Source organism: Euprymna scolopes, chromosome 3, assembly GCF_053919585.1.
Source record: "Euprymna scolopes isolate OS-2025 chromosome 3, ASM5391958v1, whole genome shotgun sequence".
Classification (NCBI taxonomy): Eukaryota; Metazoa; Mollusca; class Cephalopoda; order Sepiida; family Sepiolidae; genus Euprymna; species Euprymna scolopes.
The window spans coordinates 5,924,714-5,950,648 of NC_136484.1; the positions used below are offsets into that span (position 1 = coordinate 5,924,714).

Genomic DNA, 25,935 nt, shown 5'->3' on the forward strand with positions numbered 1-25,935 from the left:
ATATATATATGTATATATATATATATATATATTTACATAGGGGGCACCACTTATCAAGGCCCGAAGGCCACTTAGGCATAAGGGTTATTGCCTGTACAGTAATCAATGAGATAGTATTGTAGTAGTCATTCGCATTAGCGGTTTTAATAGTGTCTTACTAAAGGGGGTGGTTTATTAGGAGTTTGTTTATGTTGGACTTGAAGACGTCCAAGTTGTAGTCAGGTGGGAAACAGGCAAGCGGCAGAGAGTTCCACTGGCGTGCAGTTCTAAGAAAGAAGTTTTGTTCATGGAATCTACGTTCGGATTTAGGCACAGATAAAGAGTGGGGAAAATTATTGACAGTAGTTTCAGCCAGACGGGTGTTTCTTGTGAAAGATTGGCGAGGGAGGGGACGAGGGTTTGGAGCTCAGACAAGTACCTACCATGGAAATAACGATAAAACAAAGACAGGCTTGCAACGTCTCTCCTGTGGGAGAGAGGCTGCAGGGAAGAGAAAAGGGCATCCCCCACTAAACCACGAAGTCTATTTTGTACTCTGTCAAAACAGGATAGGCTGTTTTTAGCAGCTCCTGCCCAGATGTGGCAGCAGTACTCCATCCTTGGACGTACTTGGCTTTTATACAGATAGAGAATTGCATCAGTAGTGAGATATCTTCTGGAGCGGTAGAAGGATCCCACCATTTTCCCAGCGTCCCTGGCAACAGATTTGATGTACGTATTCCATTTCAGATCAGGAGTAAAGGTCAAACCCAGAAGCTTGTCAAAACAGGGTGGCTCCCCAAGATGAGAGCCATTCATTTCAATTGATGCCTGATGGGGATCAGAGCGTTGATGATGTAAAGATAGAAGCTTGATTTTGTATGAGCCACCTCTCCCCCCATTGTACCACGTGCTCAAGATCAGAGGAGATAGAATTAGAGAGAACTTTGTCATTTACGGCCTTTGATGTGTTGCCATAGATGGTCATGTCATCAGCATAGATGTCAACGAATGATTTAAATATGTGTTTTGGGAGATCATTGATGTAGATCAGGAAGAGAGTTGGGCCCAGGATTGACCCCTGAGGGACTCCAGCATTAATACTGTGGGCTCTGATTTCTGCCCATCGACCACTACTCTTATGAACATATCAGAGATAAATGATTTAATAATTGAGAAAACATTTTCAGTAATACCGTAGCTGGAAATCTTGTGAAGTAGGCCCTCATGCCATACCTTATCGAAGGCCTTTGATATGTCAAGAGCAATTGGCCTGGAAAGGAAACCTTTGTCAAGAGATTCACTGAGCCTATGTGATATAACCGTTAGCACATCTGCTGTAGATCTTGCAGAGCGGAAGCCATATTGCATGTCACTAAGAAGTCTGTTTCTGTTGAGGTGGTTGACTAAATCTTTATTTAATATGGATTCCAACAACTTACTCAGGACACAGAGGAGACTTATTGGTCTGTACTGGGAGGGAGATGACTTATCACCTGAATTCTTAAATACAGGGCATACTGATGAGGTTTTCCAGGATGTTGGAAAGCACTTCTCCTTAAGGCAACGCTTAAACAGTTTTGTAAGTATGGGGGCAAGATCTGGTTGGAGCTTTGTCAACACTATAACTGGAATGCCGTCAGGGCCAGTTGCTTTACTGGAATCAAGGTTCTTGATTAGCTTGTCGACCTCACGCACAGATATTTGTATGTTTCATAGAGTGTTGTCTATTATAGGAGGAAATGCAGTGAGTTGATGGTCATTGTCACATAGGGTAGAATTAGCTGCAAAGTTCTTGGCAAATAGTCTGATGCTTACGAGATGACCTCAGGTCCATTGATGATGGTTGGGATAGAACGCACGCTTCTGTTAAAGATCCTGTTTGCTATTTGCCAGAACTGGTGAGAACCAAGCCGCTGCTCAGCTACTTTGGATTTACCAGATTGAGCATATAGTTCTCTTGCATGTTTTATTACTCTTTTACAATGGTTGCTGGCAGTCCTGAAAGCAGCTTTAGTCTCAGTACATCTATTACGTTGGTAGTTATAGAAAAAGTGATTTCTGTGCGCGATGGCAGTAGCACAGTCAGGGGAGAACCATGGCTGGCTGTTAGGTTTTTGTTCGAATTTTTTAGATGGTATGAATCGATCTATGCCTACAATTAACCATTCGGTCAGGTCTGATGCTATAGAGGGCACATCCTTTTTAAACATGGAATGCAGAGGCAGGTCAGATATGAATGTACGGAAGCGGTCCCAGTCAGCTATAGAGTATCCATAATATGGATTCCATATACAGTACGGTGGAGAGGTATGTCTGAAGACTTATAACATTTCATTTTTATCTTAACTGTTACAACGGAGTGGTCAGAGGATCCCAAAGGAGATAGAACGGAACATGAACACAGCTCAGTGGATGTTGTGAGGAAAAGGTCTAGAAGGCTTGCATATTGATCGGGTGTATCGGGCACATGGGTGGGTTCGTGAACAATCTGAGTGAGGTCATTAGCAATGGCAAAATCATGACAGAATCTCCCCTCATCATCTGTCTTATTTGAGTGAGTTAGCCATTCCACGTTATGGACATTGAAGTCACCACAAATGTGAATGTTAGCTGAGGGATGAGCAGACAGGATGTGGTCAATTTTCTCAGATATGCTCTTAAAGATAGTAACCCTACTGTTGTGGGGGCGATAGAGAGCAAATATAAATGCAGTGGTGTAAGCTAGTGCAACCCGGAAGCACATGTAAGGTAAATTAGGGTCTTCTCTGGAGATATCCCTACCATATGGAAAGCCATCTTTGATGTAGGCACATATTCCATGCCCATGGTAATTTTGGGGGTCAGATTTAGATGTTAAGTTGGAGTATCCTTTAATTATGAATTCGTCTAGAGAAGTGGTTGGTTCTATGCCAGTTTCGCTTAGAAAGAATATGTCCGGTTTCGTCTCCTGTAATTGTGTTTCAACCTCTGGAAGGTTGGAACGTAGACCTCTGATGTTGGAGAAGGAGACCTGGTAGTAGGGGTCTACGTTGGAGGATGGGGTCCTAGGTTTATTCGTGTTTCTTTTTTGGAGATTTGTCATGATTGTTGAGGTTTTGGGATTTGTGGAGCAGGTCGGGAGACTTGGTTGGAGCAGGACAGAGAGGGAAAATAAGAGAGAAAAAGACAAGAAATTTTTTGTTTTTGTTTTGTGGCACATGATAAGGTAAAGCCGTAACAATTACCCACTAGTATGGCATCGAGAGGCCCTACCAGGAACTACTGTATGGTCCAGAATCCATTCATCAAATGGCAATACAGCAGCCCCGGTACTTTGCACCTGCTGATAGGACAGCCTCCTTAGTGGTTAATCCAAGGTTCGGGTCCCTGACTATCAGGCGGATAACGTCAGCCCAGATGAAACGTTTACCTCCAGCACCCTTACTAGTAACATGACCGCAAGGATAGACATAGAAACAGAAATTTTCCGATATCTCAGGCTACTCTTTACAAAGTACTACCGCCCTAGAAAGCAACTTTTTCTTCACCCTTTGTCAGAAAAATCACTCATTGGAAATGAGGACTGAAGGACAAAAAAGGAGAAGTGAGAGTTACTGGAGCTGCTGATAACACATCCACATGCATTATCTTCTCTTCATCTTAATTTGAAGCGCCCCTCTATCCTTCTTTGTAAGATATCATTCTTTTTTTCTATATCTGTTCCCGTACCCTTCTAAACAGCGGCGAAACATGTTTTTACCTAGTCCGAATAAAATGATCTGCATTGGAAAATATGCACTCTAAATTGGAATCCATTAATTAAATTATGTAATTTTTCTACATTTTTCTTACAACTTGAAATGTATCAATAAGAAAAAGTATACCTTGTTTTATGGAATTAAGGATTTGAGGAAATATACTGTTAATTTTTTATTGGAAAACGCTGAATTTTAATTAAAATAATTAAACCGTAAAACTTACCAATTATTATTCAACTTTCAATTTACTTGAACCTTCTTCACTCAATCAAAAGTTCAAGCCTCAATAAAAACAAAGAAAATTTATGAGAAATAGTATCGCATTTAAAACAGTATATATTTCATGCTTAAAGTTCCTTCTGTTATATTCTAAAGTGCTTCTTCTCCATTTCTCTCTCTCTCTCTCTCTCTCTCTGTCTCTCTTTCTCTAATATATTAACATGGCCGAATATTGTACCAAGATTAATAAAAATGAAACTCGTAGGAATGCTATGTGAAATAAAAGTTTGTAACATACATATTGATGAAACCTGATTAGAGTTCTGGAATCAATAAACATAGGAAATCAAAAATATTTGAATAAAATTCAGTTCTTGTATACTTGTTTCTAATTATTATAGAATGATAAGTCATACCTGGTTTGGAGACTACAGCATTGTCCCAAAATCGCCATATAAACGATTATCCAAGAAATGTTCATTTCAGGCATTTTTGCTCAAACTGACTGGAAATCTAAAGATAGAAATTAAAAGCATCAATAAATAACGTGAAAGATAATGAAAAATCAATCGATATTTTTTGTGCATTTTATATAATTCCTGCGTGCTAAGCCTAGATTAAAAATGTACTTTCCCAATAATACCACGTCTTTTAAAATTTTACATTATTGCAGAATATGGATACTTTAGACATTATCAGAAAAAATGATTTTGGAGTTGTAAACATAAAGTTATATATATATATATATATATATATATATATATATATATATTGCACCGATTTAATCATCTGTTGAATCAGCTGTTCAACTTCCTACGTAGCCCCCCCCCTGAAAATTATGTCCTTGAAAGTAGTCGGATACACAAAAGTTGCACATTGCCTTGTTTGCGGTGATATATATATATATATATATATATATATATATATATATATATATATATATATATATATATATATATATAAAGTTCAACGCATGAAATGTGAAATATTTTACCAATTTCTTCATTTCACAAAGTTGAATGTAAAGTTGGAAGCCTCGACAATCAAGATGTTTATTGGCACTAAGTTCTGGAATTTCAAAAGAAGCTTACTTAAGAATATTTACCCATTTCAAATTCATCTATATAATCTAATTATGAACATTCCGGCCATTTTTAGTTTTAGTTTAATTTTCATACATTTCATTGAATATATTTCGTGATTGAGTTAGACTTATTTCCAATCAAAAAGTTATTATTCCATAAAATATTTACTTGTAATACGTTGTAAAGCTTTTTAATGGCGTCGTTACATTTTAACGGAGTTGTAGACTCAGTGCAAGGAAACAGAAGAAAGAAAACATTGACTCAATTGATATTTTCAACAACAATTAAAAAAAATATTTTAAAAGTTCATTTCCCCTTCTCTGGTCGCGTGTGACTTTCGGTCCTAGCTGTTACGTCACCCGAGTGTGTGGAACACGTGCTTTTTCTGAACACCGGTCAAACAGAAGCAAATGCTTTGCTGAACATCGCTGCATTCGACACGTGATTCTCATGTAAGGTCTCGAACTTCTTTACCCCAATACCTTGCTAAACACTATCGAGTAGCCCCGCGTCCCTGAACACGTCTCTGGCTTTCCTTCTCGGTATTTGCCACGTGTGTCTTTTATTTTCACTGTTGTGACGTCACATCGCACAGCCAACTTCGTCATTTGCATATGGCTGCTGGTGCTAATCCAGCATCAGCGACTGTGTTACACATAGAACTAAGCAGCATCCTTTGATAAATACTCATAGATCATTCAATTCAGACTGATTAAGCAGAGAATGCTTACAACAATCTGAAACAATTAGCTTAAGGATATCAGTTTAAATATATTAAGTGTAGTAGTTTGTGAATTGATTCAGCATTAAAATTAGTTCGAATTTCAAATGAAATGTTTGGTTATTTCTAATGTTGTTTAGTATTATTATTGAATTTTTTGCATTTCCTGTGAATAGATGTCAGTTCTTTAAACGCGTCGTTTGTTTTCTATTGACCACTCGTACGTCAAACCTAAAGTTAGCATAATTCCATAATATTATGATCGCTTAATTATATTTATTGACAATAAAAGACAAGTGTATATGTATAATTAAGTAAATCTTAACGGAAACTAAGCAAACTGTGCTTGTGTAACGGTACAATATAGGCGGTACAGCCCAGATGACATGTTTTAAGTGTAGTGACGCGAATAAATTCTCATCGATTTTTAAAAAAGAAAATAAATCGATAAAGCCTTAATTAATTGATTGAGCCGCATCTGTAGCAAGTAATGATTCGTTCAGTATATGATCGACAATAAAGTTAAATTCTTAGTACAATCAAACCGAATTACGATGGCATTTAATTAGTGTAACCGTTTTTCCACCGCTTTCTTCGGCTTTATCTCATTAAACATTTTAGTTACAAAGCCAAGACACACCCAAACACACACACAGACACACACACACTTATATATATATATATATATATATATATATATATATATACAGGGTTTGAAAAAAATACACATTTAAAATCAACAAAATTTACTTTAATATTTTGAGGCAATTACAGCCTGAATTCTCTGAAGTATTGATTCATTCAAATTGTGAAGTGTTTACAAAAGAATTTTATCTCATTCAGTTAAGAAATCCTTGAGTTATTTTTAAGAGGATGGTGGCGGAAATTACTTGTATCTTCAAGATCGACCATAAATGTTTAATAATGTTGAAATCTGGGGAATGTAGGTGGCCAAATCTTATGCTCAATTTCATTGAAATACTCTTTGTACCAATCTTTAATAATTCTACTTGTATGGATTTGGGCATTATCATCTTGAAAGATGCCCCCCTCCGGAATAAGTTCTTGAACCCTAGGATGAACTTGGTCACCCAAAATTCTTAAATAGTCCCGACTGTTAATTCTTCCATGAAAACTAATAATTGGTCCAGCGGATTTTCAAGAAATAGCATCTCAAATCATCACAGAACGTCCCCCAAGCTTTACGTAAGGAAAGAATGCAGTCTGGATAAAATGCATCTTTCGGCTGTCTCCAAACGTAGACTTTGCCGGTGGTTGGAAATAAGGAAAAAAATTGATTCGTTAGAGAAAATCACATTTTCCACTGCTCTATGGACAAATTTTGGAGGCTTTTACTCCACTCTAATCGCTTTGAAACATTAGTTTTTGAGAGCAAAATTTTCTAATTGCAGCTCCTTCGTAAAATTCAGATTTGTACAGCTCTCGACGTGGAAATTTTGTCTTGTAAATGATTATGTAGCTCTGCAGTGATTTGAGGAGCAGAGGTCTTGCGATCTTCTCTAACAATCCGCTTAAGAGTCCAACGGTCTCTTTCAGATATCTTCATCTTTCGACCAGACTTTTCTGAAGACGTTTTTCTTTCAGGTTTTAAAAGAAGTCATTACTTTTGAAACGTTAAGCATTCGTGCAGTTTCTGTTACACTAGCACCTGCCATACGAGCGCTAACAATTTGGCCTCTTTGGAAGTCTGTAATTTTTGCCATTTTTATAGGAACAGCTTTTGATGCCTTTAAATAACTGCAAGAGAAATTTATTTTAATTAAGCATCTCGTATGACATAAATAATAAACAAAAAAAACATTAAAATATGTAAAGAATTGAATATTTATTACATTATATTATAATGGAATAACCTAGCTCCCCCCCCGTACAATACCATACGGACAATGTAAACATATTCCCTTAGGGAATCAGAGAGTTTCAAGACACCGAGAGAGAGGCAGACCCTCGCCTTGTATCCTCTTTGAAAATAGACCTTTGTATGAACCCTAAGTGAATGTTTGGTGTTATGATTATCTGAAGAAAGACATATCATTTGGTGACGAAAGATGAGCGTATAACATTTTGGAGACAAAAATTATTTCTAAGAAGAAATCAAAAGGCAAAAAAAGTGAAACTGATTTAAGGAACGCACATGATCGAAAGAAAAAAACCCATTACGTCTGAACGAAAGATGGAAATAAATTCTAAAAACTAAACTAATAAAATAATTAACCCAACTGAAAGAATACGACACCAAAAAACAACACAAAACAAAGACACACAAAAAAGTAAGTAAATCTTTTTGTAAAAAAAAAAAAGTAATTCAGCCTGTTTAGTTTAATACTGAGAAAAAAGGGAAATATAAATCTTTGTTCTATTGCTAATCAATTTCAAATATATTTTCTTTTCATGAGAAAAATGAATAGGAATAAATAAGACTGCAAAAAAGGAACGTGATCCTATGCTGCTGTGTATGTGTCGGCGGTCGGTTTAAGTTCGCTATTGTATTTTCTTCTCCAAAAATATTCTGAATTGTTACGAAATAATATGCGCCTTTTTAAACAAAATCATTGAATGTGTTTAGCACTTTTTTGTACCATTAAGTTTTTTTATTTGTTTTATTGTGTTCCTAAAAGTTTAATATGGAGCAAATAACTGAACTCACAAAAACCATGCAGTTGATGCTGCAAACGCAACAAAAGCAAAGATAATATTTACAAGAACAACGATTAAAACAAAGTGAATTATTACAGACTATATAAATGAGGAAAGTACACCTGAAAGAATTGCAAACTCACTATCAGAATTTTTGTATGAACCAACAAATAATCTGAATTTTCCAGCGTATTTTAGAAGATATGAAAATATTTTTTCTAAAAGATGTCAGTCCTGGTCTGACGAGGACAAATTATCCTGCTGTTACAAAACTTGGTACTCAGGAAAATATTAAGTATAAAACTTTCATTCTCCCAAGAAAACCTGAAGACATTTCTTTTTTAACAATGATATATCTATTATCGAGACTTTTCGGGGAGCGGAACATAATTTTTATGCGTCATAAACAAGACTATGAGGATGTTATTGCTTCTGTAGGAAAAGTGATTCAGGAAAAAAAAACTCGAAGAAAATATGTTTAAATATGTTTAACAGCCGCTAAAGATAAAGAGATTCCTTCAAGGATATTATCAATCGTTAATCTAGACACTGAGATAACTTTATAAAAAGTTACGAAAGAGAGTAAAACGCCGTTGAAGTTAAAACAGGACAATACCAGTATTGAAGAAAAATATGCCAAAGTACAAAGGGTTAACTAATTATGAAAAAAATATTGTAGAACATGTGAAGAAAAAATCATTTCACAAAAGAGTGGAACTTTAAAAATAAAATATGCTATGAGTGCAGACATAAAGATAAAAAATCACATCTATGCAAAAATAAAAAAAACTTTAAGCCTGAAAGAATAAATACGGTCGGATCTAAAAAAAGTCCATAAATTGTAAGAAAAGAAAATATATTGAAGTCAAAATTAATGAGTAGAAAGTAAACTGTCTTCTTGATACTGGGAGTGATATATCCCTAATTGATGAGGGAACTTGGAAGAAAATTTGATATCCAAAGTTAAAAAATAAGGACAAAATTAGCAGAGGTGTTTTTGGGAATAGACTAAAATTCTGAATAAAACTACAGTAAAGACCAGAATTTATGTCATACCAGGAAAAATTCTAATTATTTTGGTATCGACTTGATGACACTATTCAATTTATGGAAGAAACATTTTCGTTTTGTATCAAAGTGAGAGTGGTAGAGATAAAAAATTCCAAGCTGACAGAAAAATGTATTTAGGATTTAAAAATGGATCTAAGAAATGCATTTTCTAAGGGACCGGGTTGCTGTTATAAGATTGAAGTGGAATTTAAACTGGAGGACAAAACTTAACCGATGTTCAACCCGAATAGGACGGTTCCATACTCTTTACTGGAAACACTAGATGAAGAATCAAAGAGAATGGAGTAATAAAAAATGGACTACTCTGAGTTGGTATTACCCACAGCATATGTTAAAAAAACATTAGGGTATGTGCGGATTTATCAACTGGACTAAATGGTTACTTTAAAGATCATAACTATCCGCTCCCTACATCCGACGAAATTTTTTCTAATTTCAATAAGGGAAAAATTTTCTCCAAAATCGAGGAAGATTGTTAAAAGTACCTGACATAAAATACCCATAAAATATTATTTGCCCTAAAACAGTTGGCTTTTGGGTTGAAAATAGCCACATATTAATTTTAGCAAATTATTGATACCATGTTAGCGGGCTTGGACTTTGCAATGGCTTACTTAGACGACATTCTAACAAGAAGCAAGAATTTTGAAAAAACATAAATCCATATTCGTGAAGTATTCGAGAGAATAGCAAACTACGGATTCAAAGTGGCCCTCGAAAAATGTGAATTAAACATGGACAAAATTGAATGTTTAGGATAAATAATTGACCGGAGAAGCAGAACACCTTACTCAAATAGGAAAGAAGCAATTAGAGATATGCCTAGACCGGACAATGTAGTGAAGTTACAGTCATTCTTGGGTCTAGCGAATTACTATAATGCGTATATCTCAAATATGCATGCTTTAAGAATGCCTTTGAATTAATTATTAAATGAATTATTGAAGAAGAATAAAAAAATGGCAAAGGAAAAAGAATGCGAGGAAGCATTTAAAAAATAAGTGTTTGCTTTCGGATCTAACTGGCACATTATGATCCGAAGAAGGAGTTAATTATAGCAGCAGATGCGAGATGCGAGCTAATACGGTTTAGGATCCATGCTTCTACACAGATTAGAAGATGGGTCTACTAAAGCAATTTCCCACGCCTCAAAATTTTATTACCCGCAGAAAGAAATTACAGTAAAATCGAGAAAGAAGGTCTGGCAATAGTGTACGCTATAAAAACAGTTCATAGATTTATCCATGGAAGATCATTTGTCGTGCAAACTGATCATAAACCATTACTGTTGATTTTGTTTTAAAAAAAGGGTGTGCATTTCCATACCACAAACAAATTGCAGCAATAGAGCTTATTTTGGTCAACTTCAATTTGAAAATACAACACTTACCATCTAACAAAATTGCACATGCAGATGATCTGTCCAGATTGATCTCAAGTAAAACGGAATTGCTCGAAGTAATGGTTTTAGCAGAAAATATAAACTAATATACATACTAATAAATACTGTTAGAGAACTACGTTGAACACTCGAAGAAACCCCCCCCCAGCAAAATGGACAATTGTGGAAAATGAAAAGAAGAAAAAAGCATTAAATGTGTTTCCATTTTCAATATGTGATTAAACCCTAATGTATGCAGATAGAGTCGTAATGCGGCAAATATTACAAATGAAAATTCTGAAAGAGTTTCATATGGACCATCCTAGAATCTCCAGAATGAAAGGTCTTATGAGAGGATATACATACTGGCCTAAAATGGACCAGGACATAGAAAAATGGCAAAATTATGCAAAGATTGCCAACTAGCAGCAAAAGCTCTACCTATAAGACGCAACTTTGGCATGCACCCTGGACATGCATCCATATAGATTACGCAAAACCAATGAAAAGATATTATTACTTGGTAATTGGGGATAGTTTTTCAAAATGTCCGGAAATTTATAAATACAAACACCTCACAGCTGCAAATACTATAAGGGCATTAGATGAGATATTTCGTGGTTTTGGAGCACCAAAAACAATTCTTAATGGCAATAATACCATGTTCACAGGACAAGTATTTAAGGACTACTGTGAGTAACTGGCCATAGTACATATAACAGCACCAACTTATAAGCCACGGTTTAACTGGCAAGCAGAAAGGTTTATTGATACCTTTAAAAGACCACTGAAAAAGAATACCAACAGTGACACTAAAGAAAAGAGTATTCAAAAATTCCTAACAATTTATAAGATAATGCAAAACCAGAATACTAATGCAAATTTATCATCAGCTGAAATAATGTTTGTCAGAAAAATACGTTCTGTTTGACCGATTAATTGCGAGAAAAAAATAAAAAAATATTAAAGATAATGCAAAGTACAGATGGTGAAATGAGTTTTTGAAGATAGAATAGTTCTAAAAAGAATCGGGAGAATAATATATATCATAAAAGGATACACATTTTCCCATGAATGACATATAAACCAGTTGAGACCAAGATATATGGAAACGGTCAGTAACCGAGATCTACAAATGAAAGTGTTGTATGACACTTTCGAAATTGAATCTCCAAACAACAAGGACATACTAAGGTAAGTATCAGTAACTCCGAAAATTAGTGATTCTCCAAAATGGAAGAATGCCTGTTCTACAAGTATTTTTATGATGGATGATCCGATGAACTGCAATCACTTGTACCCCTTCGACATAAATACCCCCGACAAACCCGACAAGCAGCAAACTCCCCCTTCACAGTTGAGATCCCTAGATGTAAAAGAGCCTTCTACTCCAGCAGTCTCTTCCCCAGAACCAGTAGATTTTGGAATCCACTTCTGGGTTCCTACTTCACCGACTGTACTGACATGCAGAAGTTCAAATATAACGTGAACCGGCACCTTGTTGCCCAACTCCCCACGTAGTACTCCTGTAGCTTATGCCCCTGATAGTATCCCCCTACATCAAAGTGGCAATATTCCTTGTTTGGTGTAAATGTAATAAAAAAAATTATAAATTCAAACTGTAAGAGGAAGTGAAAGAAAAATAAAAAAAGGGATGAATAAGAACTAAATGGTAAAGTCAAATTCTAGGGCAGAATTTATCTTGGGCGAAGGTGATATAAATACCTAGCACCCCTCAATGATATTCAGACAATGTAAATATAAATACCTAGCACCCCTCAATGATATTCAGACAATGTAAATATACTCTTCTGGGAATCAAATGAGTTCGAAGATCCTGAGAGAAACAGACTTTCGCCTTGTATCCACTTTGTAAATAAATCTTTGTAAGTACTCTAAATGAATGTCCTGTTTATACTTATCGGAAGAAAAATATATATCACATTTTAAGTCAATAAATATTACGTAAAATTAAATAAGGGTGAAACCTTTTTAAGTCATGGCATTCCGAAGCAAAATGCTTCTCATTTTGTATATAAATGAAAGAAATTAAAAGACAAAACAGATTTTGAAAACATCTAAATTTTAAATGTAAATTTGTTTGATACTGAATTGAAAAAATAAGGGAGAGTAATATTATGGGGGCAAAAGAAAGAAAGGGAAAAAGAAACAAAAAAGGTTAAAAATATCAGATCAAATTTAGTATGAAAGAATAAAAAATATTAATAAAAGGTAAAAAGAAAATAAAGGAATATTAAAATGCAAACAAACTCACATTCTTGGAATATAACAAACAGGATTAAATGAAAGTTCATATCCAGTACAATGGATCGAAGAAGAATCGAGAAGAAAGTATTAAATATTTGTAATAAGTCGGAAAGAAGTAATCCAAATACAGGTTATTGAATGGGAAAATTATCACGTAAAAAACGTGTATAAGTGTTCTGTGTGCGTAAAATGCATATACATCCATATCTAAGTGATTAAAAAGGATTTTAAAGCGGTGCAGTATTACAGTATTAGTCCAAAAAAATTTCACCCACAATGCAGATATTAGGATGTCAACTTCAAGAGAGAATAGCAATAAAAATATAGGTAAACTCCAACTTAAATTAAAAAAAATTAAGAAAACTTTTCATTATATATACATATATATATATATATATAAGAGAGAAAAAGAGAGGGAATGAGAGAGAGAAGACTAAAATACGACAAACCGATTATTCTGTGGATAAATTTGTTGTTTTATCTCAACCGATTGTCATAGATCGATATTTATTCCCAGACATTTCCTTCGAGACAAACTTGCATATCTTCACATCTTCTTTTTACGGAATACACGTATTTGTCTTCTAAAACTTTATTACATTATAAAGTCAATGAAGTTCCAGAAAGGTTCCAGAAATGTAAAGCCATAACATTTGAAAGCTAAATGCCTATCATCAAAAGAGGAGAAGAAGCTGGCATTATACAAATGTAAAAATTGAAAGATAACACTGACTTTGAAAATATCTAAATTAGAAATATAATTAAAAAAAGATTAGAATTGAAAAAAAATAAGGGAGAGTTATATTATGGAACTGAAAGAAAGAAATGAAATAAAAACAAAAAAGGCTAAAAAAATACAAAACAATATATGAGAAAATGTAATAAGATTTTTTTTTTAATTCATGAAAATATGAAGATTTCAAAAACTTTAGACAATGTTTTTAAAAACTCATAAAAGTTGAAATTTTTGTTCAAACATCCAAACATTCACAACATATAATGATAAAAATAAATTAGAAGATATGAATAAAACAGTACTAACAAAGTATGAAAGGAGTAATGGAAGGTTAAAAAATAGGAATATTAAAATGTAAATCAACTTAAATTCTCGGAAGTTAATACGCAGTACCCTTGATCGCAAAATAATCAAGAGGAAATATTTCAATGTCTGTAATGAGGCTGAAAAGTCAATGAAAGAGTTATCCAAATTCGTGTTCTTGAAAAAGAAAAGAGTATTAGTATTCTTTGTTGGGTAAAATATATATTCATCTATATACAAGGGTATCAAAAAGATTTTAAAGCCGTGCAGTATTAGTCCAAAAATCATTAACGTACAATGTAGATATTAGAGTATGAAGTTCAATAGAGAGGAGCAGTAAACCACAGTGAAAACCCATCCATAATTTACAAAAAATTAAGCAAGCTTTTTATTATATCGCTGTACCCGGCCACGCGTTGCACAGTTTATTTAAATAGTAAAAAACAAAACAAAAGACAAAATGTATGGTTAATATATTTATGTTCTCAATACTTGTGGCTACACAATATTATGATGAGAAAATAATGTATAAATGTTGTAGGATAAGCTTTAAAAAAGGGGTAAAATTTTACATTAGGTCCACCTCCACATTTTTTTAAATGACGATTATTCTAGGTTTTCGGCTATGCTCAATAAGGAAATCTCTTGTTAATTTTGAAGAGACAAATAGTTTTCACGATATAAAGACCTGCATTATGTTTTGTAATTTACTCGCCGTTTGTTAGTACGTACGCACGATAAACAAATCTTTTTAGCGACCACGGAACCAAATTCACTTTAGTGCGACTGACACTGTCCCCTCTCATTTTTAATACTATTTGCAGGTGATTATGCTGACAAAGAATATCACAGTTTTATTTTTAGGGTCAATAATTTCCCCCTGGGGTGTCTATTTCGAAAGCCATTCCTCACATTGGGAGGTTGGGGTTGCCTTATCCGAAAGTTGTTTTTAACATGGAGAGGTAGGTGAATGTGAAAAACCTATTTAACGATAGAAAAATGACATCCAAATATAATTAATGAGAACGTCGTAAACATTTCTATTCCTCCGTGATAATGTAGCGAAAATCGGAAATCAAGCCAAAGACGTTTTTTGTTTATATTTGAGAGTCAAAAACCTATAACAGCAGTCATTTAAAGGAACTTGTGTAAGTGGATCTAATGTATAAAAATACCAAGAAAAAAAATCATTATTTTCGCACATATTTTTCGATAGAAAATACTGCATTTTAATATAATTAATGAAAAGGGCGTAAATTTTTTTTTTCTCCGTGTTATTGTAGCAATAATCGGAAATCGAGCAAAAGGCATTGTTTATTTATATCTGAAATCCCTGCCAAATAAAACACACGCACACAAGACCACGCAAGGAAAATAAACGAAGAGTTTGGTAAATGCTTTTTTTCTTATTTTAATAAAATATCTTTATTATTGGACGATTTTTTTTACGGAAGAGATCCTTATTTTCGGACATATATGTCGATAGAAAGTATTACATTCAAATATAATTAATGAAAATAGTCGTAAACATCTCTGTTACTCCGTGATAATGTAGCGAACATCGGAAATCGAAATTTTTTGTTTGTATTTGAGAGTTAAAACCAAAAAACCGCCATTTTAAAGGACATATATTTTTAGACGAAATAATCCAGGGAGGTAACCTTTTAATTATTTATCAACTGAAGTAGGTTTTAATATTTGAGACGTATATATATATATATATATATATATATATATATATATATATATATATATATATATATATATATATGAGAGAAAAATAGAGAGAAGAAAAAGGGAACTAGAAGACGACAAATCGATTATTCTAAAAATTAAGTAATTATTTCCCGATAAATTGGTTGCTTAGTTTCTATCGATTGTCGTAGATCGATATTTATTACTAGACTTTATAGACATAATGCACTTGCATATCTTCACATCTCCTATTTACGAAATACACGCATTTGTCTTCCCATATCCCTATTGGTCCTTATCTTTATTTTCACGTTTTTCATATTCATTTAATAAATGCTGGTGTGACATTGAAAGATTGATCCAATAAGGTATTTCTAATAGATCATCACTTTTAAAAATCTTTCATAGAGAAGGTGAACAAAATTATCAGTTTTTCAACTCACCCATTATGTTTTAATTCATGACTTTGTCCTGATCATGATTTTATCAGAATAAACCTAGAATGGTTTAATATCAATACATGTTAAAAAATCAAAACAATTTTTTGTGGCAAAACTTTTAATATATTCTTTTTACATTTAATATATTCTTTTTACACTTAATATATTCTTTTTACATTTAATATATTATTTATTAATATATTCTATTTAGATTTAATATATTCTTTTTACATTCAATATATTCCGTTTACATTTTTTAAATTTATATATATTTTTTACATTTATTATATTCTATTTACATTTAATATATTCTTTTTACATTTTATATATTCTATTTACATTTAATATATTCTTTTTACATTTTATATATTCTATTTACATTTAATATATTCTTTTTACATTTTATATATTCTTTTTACATATAATATATTCTTTTTACATTTTATATATTCTTTTTACATTTAATATATTCTATTTACATTTAATATATCTTTTATACTTTTAATATATTCTTTTTTCATTTAATATATTCTTTTAAAATTTAAAATATGCTTTTTAGATTTTACATATTCTTTTAAAATTTTATATATTCTTTTTATATTTAATATATTCTTTTTTGATTTAATATATTCTTTTTACATTTAATATATAATTTTTACATTTAATATCTTCTTTTTACATTTCATATATTCTTTTTACATTTAATATCTTCTTTTCACATTTTATATATTCTTTTTAAATTTATATATATTTTATTTAAATTTAATATAGTCTATTTATATATAATATATTCTTTTTATATTTAATATATTCTGTTTAAATTTAATATATTCTTTTTACATTTTTATATACTCTTTTTACATTTAATATATTCTTTTTATATTTAATATATTCTTTTAAAATTTTATATATTCTTTTTACATTTAATATATTCATTTTATATTTTATATATTCTTTTTGCATTTAATATATCATTCTTACATTTAATACATTCTTTTTACATTTAATATATTCGTTTTACATTTAATATGTTCTTTTCATTTAGAATATTCTTATTAAATTTTATATATTCTTTTTACATTTTATATATTCTTTTGTTATGTACAATAGTCTTTTTACATTCAATATATTCTATTTATATTTTATATATTCTATCTACATTTAATATATTCTTTTTACATTTAATATATACATTTTACATTTCATATATTCTTTTTACATTTTATATATTTTTTGTACATTTTATATATTCTTTTTAAATTTTATATATTTCTTACATTTAATATATTCTATTTATATTTAATATATTCAATTTACATTTTATATATTCTTTTTGCATGTAATATATTCTTCTTTTTGCATTTTATATATTCTTTTTACATATAATATATTCTTTTTACATTTTATATATTCTTTTTACATTTAATATATTCTATTTACATTTAATATATCTTTTATACTTTTAATATATTCTTTTTTCATTTAATATATTCTTTTAAAATTTAAAATATGCTTTTTAGATTTTACATATTCTTTTAAAATTTTATATATTCTTTTTATATTTAATATATTCTTTTTTGATTTAATATATTCTTTTTACATTTAATATATAATTTTTACATTTAATATCTTCTTTTTACATTTCATATATTCTTTTTACATTTAATATCTTCTTTTCACATTTTATATATTCTTTTTAAATTTATATATATTTTATTTAAATTTAATATAGTCTATTTATATATAATATATTCTTTTTATATTTAATATATTCTGTTTAAATTTAATATATTCTTTTTACATTTTTATATACTCTTTTTACATTTAATATATTCTTTTTATATTTAATATATTCTTTTAAAATTTTATATATTCTTTTTACATTTAATATATTCATTTTATATTTTATATATTCTTTTTGCATTTAATATATCATTCTTACATTTAATACATTCTTTTTACATTTAATATATTCGTTTTACATTTAATATGTTCTTTTCATTTAGAATATTCTTATTAAATTTTATATATTCTTTTTACATTTTATATATTCTTTTGTTATGTACAATAGTCTTTTTACATTCAATATATTCTATTTATATTTTATATATTCTATCTACATTTAATATATTCTTTTTACATTTAATATATACATTTTACATTTCATATATTCTTTTTACATTTTATATATTTTTTGTACATTTTATATATTCTTTTTAAATTTTATATATTTCTTACATTTAATATATTCTATTTATATTTAATATATTCAATTTACATTTTATATATTCTTTTTGCATGTAATATATTCTTCTTTTTGCATTTTATATATTCTTCTTCCATTTAATATATTCTTTTTACATTTAATGTATCTTTTATACATTTAATATATTCTTTTTTTCATTTAATATATTCTTTTACATTTAAAATATTCTTTGTAAATGTTATATATTCCTTTTACATTATATATATATATTTTCATTTAATATTCTTTTTAGATTTAAATATTCTATTTACATTTAATATTTTCTTTTTGCATTTTATATATTCTGTTTACATTTAATATATTCTTTTTCATTTGATATATTCTTTTTACATTTAAAATATTCTTTGTATATTTAATATGAACTTTTTACATTTAATATATTCTTTTTAAATTTAATATATTCTGTTTGCATTTTATATATTCTTTTTACATATGTTATGGTGAAGCAAGGTGCGAACGAATCCGGACCAACAAAAATTGAACCCGGGAATTGTGATCACCTGGTCCTATGACGCAAATCGTTTTATGGGTCAGGTCGTTTTATGGAGCAAGGTGCGAAGGAACTCATGTCCACACTGAAAAAATGTAACCCGGGAATTGTGATGACCTGGAGATGACGTAATTCAGTCGGGGGTCAGAAAAAAGTCAAACGGCAGGCTGGTCAAAATATGGATTAATGACGTCAATTGGTTTATGGGTTACCAGGTCGAGGAAGTCCATAAAAGTGAGATGGTAAACAAAAACAAGGCAGAGACGCGGAGAGAGAGAAAGAGACACAGACGACGAGGAACTGCCTGTCACAAACAACACCACTCCCACCACCATCTCCACCGCCGTATTGTGTATATATGAATGTTTACTATATAAACCAAGTTTGTTCTATAACAAAGTGTCTCGTTATTCATTGATAAATGAACAGCCGTCATTTCAATCAAGACGATTTAGAACAACATATGTATAACTGTCAAGGTAATTGTCAAACGCACTATCTCTCAGTCTATCTATCAAGATATTCAAACATCTCTAATAGTTGAATTACAGGCTTGGTGCTAATGTAGTAGAATGTGCAATGTCTCCAGATGAAACACTAAGACATTTCCTAACATGAACAACAACATCAACAATACAGAATATACACCATCTTCATACCACCCAGTATATAAAACATTTAATGTATTCTTTTTATATTTAATATATTCTATTTACATTTAATATATTCTTTTTACATTAAATATACTCTTTTTACATTAAATATATTCTTTTTACGTTAAATATATTCTTTTTACATATAAAATCTTCTTTTTACAGTTAAAATATTGGTTTTACATTAAAAATATTCTTTTTACATTCAATATAATCTTTTTACATTTAATATATACCTTTTATATTTAAAATATTCTTTTTACATTTAAACTATTCTTTTTACATTTAAAATATTCTTTTTACATTTAATACATTCTTTTTACATTTAATGTATTCTTTTTACATTTAACATATTCTGTTTACATTTAATATATACTTTTTACATTTAATATATAATTTTTATATTTAAAATATTCTTTTTACATTTAAAGTATTCTGTTTACATTTAATATATTCATTTTACATTTAATATAGTCTTTTTACATTTAATATATTCTTTTTTCATTTAAAATTTCCTGTTTACGTTTAATATACTCTTTTTACATTTACTGTAATCTTTTTACATTTCAAATATTCTTTTTTCATTTAAAATAGTCTGTTTACATTTACTATTTTCTTTTTACATTTAATATGATCTTTTTACATTAAAAATATTCTTTTTGAATTTAAAATATTCTTTTTACATTTAAAATAGTCTTTTTACATTTAAAATAATCTAATTACATTTAAAATATTCTGTTGACATTTAATACATTTACATTTAATATACTCTTTTTACATTTAACATATTCCTTTTACATTTAATATATTCTTTTTACATTTAATATATTCTTTTTACATTTAAAATATTCTTTTTACATTTAATATATTCTTTTTACATTTGAATTTTTCTTTTTACATTTAACATATTCTTTTTGCATTTACTATATTCTGTTTACATTTATTATATTTTTTTACATTGAAAATATTCTGTTAAAATTGTATATATTCTTTTTGTATTTAATATAATCTTTTATACATTCAATATATTCTTTTCTCATTTAATATATTCCTTTTACATTTAATATATTCTTTTTACATTTACTATATTCTGTTTACATTTAATATATTCTGTTTACAGTTAATATATCCTTTTCACATTTACTATATACTTTTCACATTTTATATATACTTTTTACATTTTATACATCCTTTTTACATTTAATATATTCTTTTACATTAATATATACTTTTTTACATTTAATATATTCTTTTTACATTTAATATTTTCTTTTGTCATGTACAATATTCTTTTTACATTTAATATAGTCTTTTTACATTTAATATATTATTTTTACATTTTATAGTAATTGATTTGGTAAAGTAAAAAAATCAGTGTTTGGATGGAAAACAGATAATCTCCATCTTTGTTGCATGCATATTTTGATTGTGTTTTACAAGAAAACGTACACTGTCTTTATTGCTAATACAGGGTGGTCGCTAGAAAAGCGGGAAATTTTAAGGTCAGCTTAGATCATGACTAAAATTCGTGATTGCTATTTTTTATTGGTTCTATCGTTGTCGAGCTTAGATTTCCAGGTTTAGACGCTGCAGTGACGTGCAGCGACGGCAGTCCAGTATCTATTAGTATAATGCAACGTTTGTCTTTGAAAAAATTTGTAAAAATTATTCTTTGTAAAAATAAATCGTTGTTTGACAGATTTTTCCCTTTACTTGTGACCACCCTGTAGTAAGACTTATAGGTTGTTAAACTCTTTGCTATTTTCATGAATCATTGTTTATAGCTAGCCTGAATGCAATTCAAACCGATACTAGTACTACTGATACTAAAGAGTTAGAAATTCGAAAATATTGAAAATACCATAAATTATTATGAGTTCTTGAGATGATGCGTACCTCAGTGTATAAACCATGAAGGAACGATACTAATCCATACTATTAGATAAAACTAGTAAGAGACCTGTCCCCAAAAAGGTATTAGCAAAGTAATAAATGTATGAATACAGCATTTAAAAACGTTCTTCTGTTTTTAGTATGATTTGGTGATACCCACTCCAAATGTATTCAGTACAGTATGTGCATTTTCCCTATTTTTGTATTCGTCGGTAAATGTCCTTCTGTATTAAACTAATGACGCAAATACGGTATATTATAACTGACATTGCGAGTTGGTTAACGGCAGCTACTTTTAAATTGGGTTTAGCTAATGTACCTTAAATGGCGTACACAGTCTCTACTTAATTTTCGATCATATTAACATGCTAAATTGAACCATTTCCTTTTATGCCACTAGATTTGCATTGTTCCTGCTCTTCTAAGTCTTTGAAGTCTGTTTCTTAATCAAGCTTCATGTATTCTGTTTAGATATCATTCCCAGCTGTGATTGAATACTTTGAACATTTGTCAAGTTCTAACTTAATACGAGTACATTTGGATAAATTACGTACGACCCGAAAAAGTCAAATTAAACCAGTTTCTGAACTGGTATACAGTTCAGTCCATTTATGGAAAGAAGATGGTTAATTCTTTTGTTCAGTTTTGTTGGCGACGCTGACTTATATATAAGACTATACGCATATTAAAGTAGTACGCTTAAATATATTTTACGACGTTACCCAACATAAAGACTCTTTCGAAATGTACAACAAAAGATTGCAATGCCTACATACCTTTAAAAATAGCCTCTACTTACTAGCATTATTTGTTTAGATGTATTGTGAAGTAGCTCGTATCATGGATATAAAAAAGTGCGCGGAGCACGCAGGAGAATACATATTCCATTAACATGGGCTTGTAGCTAACACCCATAATTATAAAGATGTATTTCTATGGTTCCACTACGTAATCAAGTAGTTATCTACATTTTCTCTGTTGATGTCTGCCAGTTACTCTTGAAGTGACAATATTTTGTAAAAATAGATAAGTACATAAATAAAACACAAAATCAATTAAGTTATTAGAAAAATAAACGAAACATTTAATACCATATTGATGTACGATGATCGGGGGATAAAAAGAGAATCGAAATTTTTTACACCGGATTCAGGATTCTATAGAATTATTCAGATTTTAGTGGCCAGGGATAATTAAATATATAGAAAATATTCTGAAAACGTGCAAACGCTACGCGTCTTTAGAAAAAGCCTCGCCAATAAAATTCAGTACTTAGCTCAAGAAAGACAAACCGTGATTCCAAATAAACGTTGACTATGCTGGACTGATAAGAATAACATATTTTGTCTCTAGTTGCCAGTTTTACTAAATGGCCATAAGTTTTCAAAAATCAAACGTCGATCAATGAAAACAACATAAACAACTTGCAGGAACTGCTTGCAAGATTCGACGTCCCGGAAACAATTGTATCGAACTATAACACGGATTTTTCGTCAAATGAACCCGTTTATAGAACACTCTGAATAAATTCCCGTAAATGTGCACCTATAGTTCCAAGATCAAAATTAACTGGTTGAGTGATTTATCGACGTATTCAAAAGAGGGATCTATATAGCAACTGCTGCTGAAGAGAAACATTACGAATTCAAATAATTCTTATCTTTTTATCCTATAACACAAAATGTTCATACTAAAGCTAACACATACATTGCAGACTGAATATTTACTAAGAATTATGTTCAGTTTTTACCATCTTCAAAAAGGCAAATACAAAAAGAAATAATACCTATAATAAAACTAATGATCCGGACGAAAAAATAATTTCTGGCATTATTATTTAGAAAAAAAACAACGTGGATTGATAGCTTACTTGAATGAAAAATTATAAATATATTAAATGACATCAAGAAGTACGGACACATATAAGCCAGATAAATAAAAGATATGCCCAGACGTAAAATATTGATGAGACTAATATGTTGTTTATAGTTTTTAGGTACCCAAGGCACTACAAATACAAAAATACCGTACGAGCAAAAGATCCCAAAAGGAAAAAGTATGGCGTTCAACTGATATAAAAACGTTGAGAGAGGATATTGTGACGGGGTTCATACCATGTGTATTCGAGAAAAAAGACGCGCTGACTACGCAAAAGCGCATGTATTCTATTAACATTGATTGAAGCTTATATCTACTGTTTGCAAATACGTTTGCTTCTTGTTTTACTACTTAATGCAGTAGTTTATTTTTTCTGTTTATCGTTCTTTTTGAGCGATACAAGAATATGCGAGGCAAGAAGTTACTAGATATCAAATCTGCTGTCCTGATGAACACCATCTCTTTCATGGATTCGAACCAACAGTCTGACAAGAGAAGTCAAGCAAAAATTTCTTCAGCCATGTGGAACTTATGAGGGCTTACCGCTCAAACGACCTAGGTGTGCGTGTGTGCTTTGTCATCGCTGCGAAGCTAGGATAAGAAAATAATTCCAAGATGGCGCCGATGGCGTTTTGTAATGGTATGATCTCGGAAACTCTCGCAAAATCTCGTGCATATATGCAAATCAGTTGATCTTTGACAACTATAAATTCAGGTCGTTTTGGAAGGCAAGGCGGGAGGAAAGAACGGCCGGTTGGTAATTGTGTACGCTGGATCGTGTTGGTGGCGGTCACTGTGTCTGTGTGTGTACTGATCGAACCGCTTTCCTGCACATTGGACTTTGAATTGGTTTACATTGGACTTGCACATTGGACTTTGAATTTGTTTAGATTGGACTTCAACTTCAACAACATCACCTAAAAAGACAAGACTACAGCTGAAGAAAAGACAGCTAGGGTATGTCTTATGTTTTCGCTATTTTTAGAAGTACCTTGCCTCCAGTAGCACAGGTTTCCATCGTCTGAGAACTGGTAATCAGAGTTGTTTTGACTGGATGTCCCAACATCTAATGGAGAGTAAGGGACCATATATTGCAACAATTTATTGACTGCCTTCTACTTCCGGACTGGTGCAGCAAGAAATATTTTAGCAAAGTACAATAATGGTAAAAACTGCAAAAAAGTTGAAAACTGTCGCATTTGGTCGAAAGCAAAGAAGTTATGAGAAAAAGTTTGAATGAAATCAAAGTAAAACAAATAATACTTGTAGTTGTGTCCAAACATGTCTCAATATAAGTTTACTATTATTATATTCTTTGCTAATAATAAACTAGTCAATTATTATGTGAAATATTAACACCTTGTGTAAACCAATAATAACGCATATGTCAGCCATGGCAAACTATGCGACTTTAATACATAATAAGCGTAAATATATTGTCATTTGAAAGACTCGAACATTTGGATGAGAATAGCAGTGACATTTGTATTCGTGTTGTCAGTTCAATTTAATTATTAGTTTATAGTAACTATACATTTATCATGAACTTTGTTTTGGTCAAGTTTATTCAAGGCACGAATTGTTAGCCGCCGTAGAGAAACGCATTCTCTAATTGATATTGATTGTTACTGTCCGTTTCTTTAATGTTAATACGAAAAACCCATCGGGCGTGATTGGCTAACTACACCCCGTCACGGTAAATTATATCGGAAATGTCGATTTCGAATTCGATTGGATCTATCGGGGTCATTTACGGGCACTCTTTTGCTAATGTTTCCAAAGTATGAGTTTAATACCAACTTGTCAAATAACTCAAATACCATTTTCTGACGAATGCCTGATAAACATGAAGTGCCATTTTAGGCTTGAACTGTTAATTTATAAGATACATTAGGCTAATACTTAAGATTTTATCTCCGAAATTATACTTCCGTTTACATAATTTATTTGTTCCATTTCACATTTTTTAGTAAGGTATACATTTGGTGATACTCAAGTACTTCATAGAGAAAATATGCTTGTTTACGTAGATGTGTAACCGTCGTCTCACATACAGTGCTAGCAGTATCAGAATTTTGGGGGAATTTTTGACACCCCTAACAGAAAACTGCGAATAAAATATAGAAAACTCATAATTTCTCTTTCTAAAGTGGGTTATTTATTTTCTTTATAGAATATGCTTCCAAAATAAACTATTTAAGTTGTTTAAAAAATAATAGAAATATTATTTTTCATTTTTTAAAAAACAGTGTTTACAAAGTACGTGCGTGCGCTCAGGGAGCCATTTTGTTACGTAGTGAAATCAATTGATTTTTATGAGATGAATATTTTTCAATTTTTAAACTTTAAAAATCTATCAAAATTTTCCTATTCCTTCAATTGTTACGTTTTTTTCAGGGTGAATGTAAAATGTTATGCTCTTTCTGATAAACTGAATATAATATTTTAGACAAACGTTG

The 25,935-nt window shown here is 30.8% G+C and overlaps 1 protein-coding gene across 2 annotated transcripts in view; it reads right to left on the reverse strand.

Moving 5' to 3' along the window:
* The window catches only part of LOC145252869 (glycine receptor subunit alpha-2-like), a 282,197-nt gene that overhangs the window by 137,763 nt on the left and 118,499 nt on the right, over positions 1–25,935 (reverse strand). For both annotated transcript variants that reach the window (XM_080112887.1, XM_080112884.1), the window contains exon 2: positions 4,355–4,451. In XM_080112887.1, coding sequence (XP_079969013.1) covers positions 4,355–4,428 — 74 coding nt within the window. In that variant the 5' untranslated portion in view covers positions 4,429–4,451. The remainder of the gene's footprint in view (positions 1–4,354; positions 4,452–25,935) is intronic.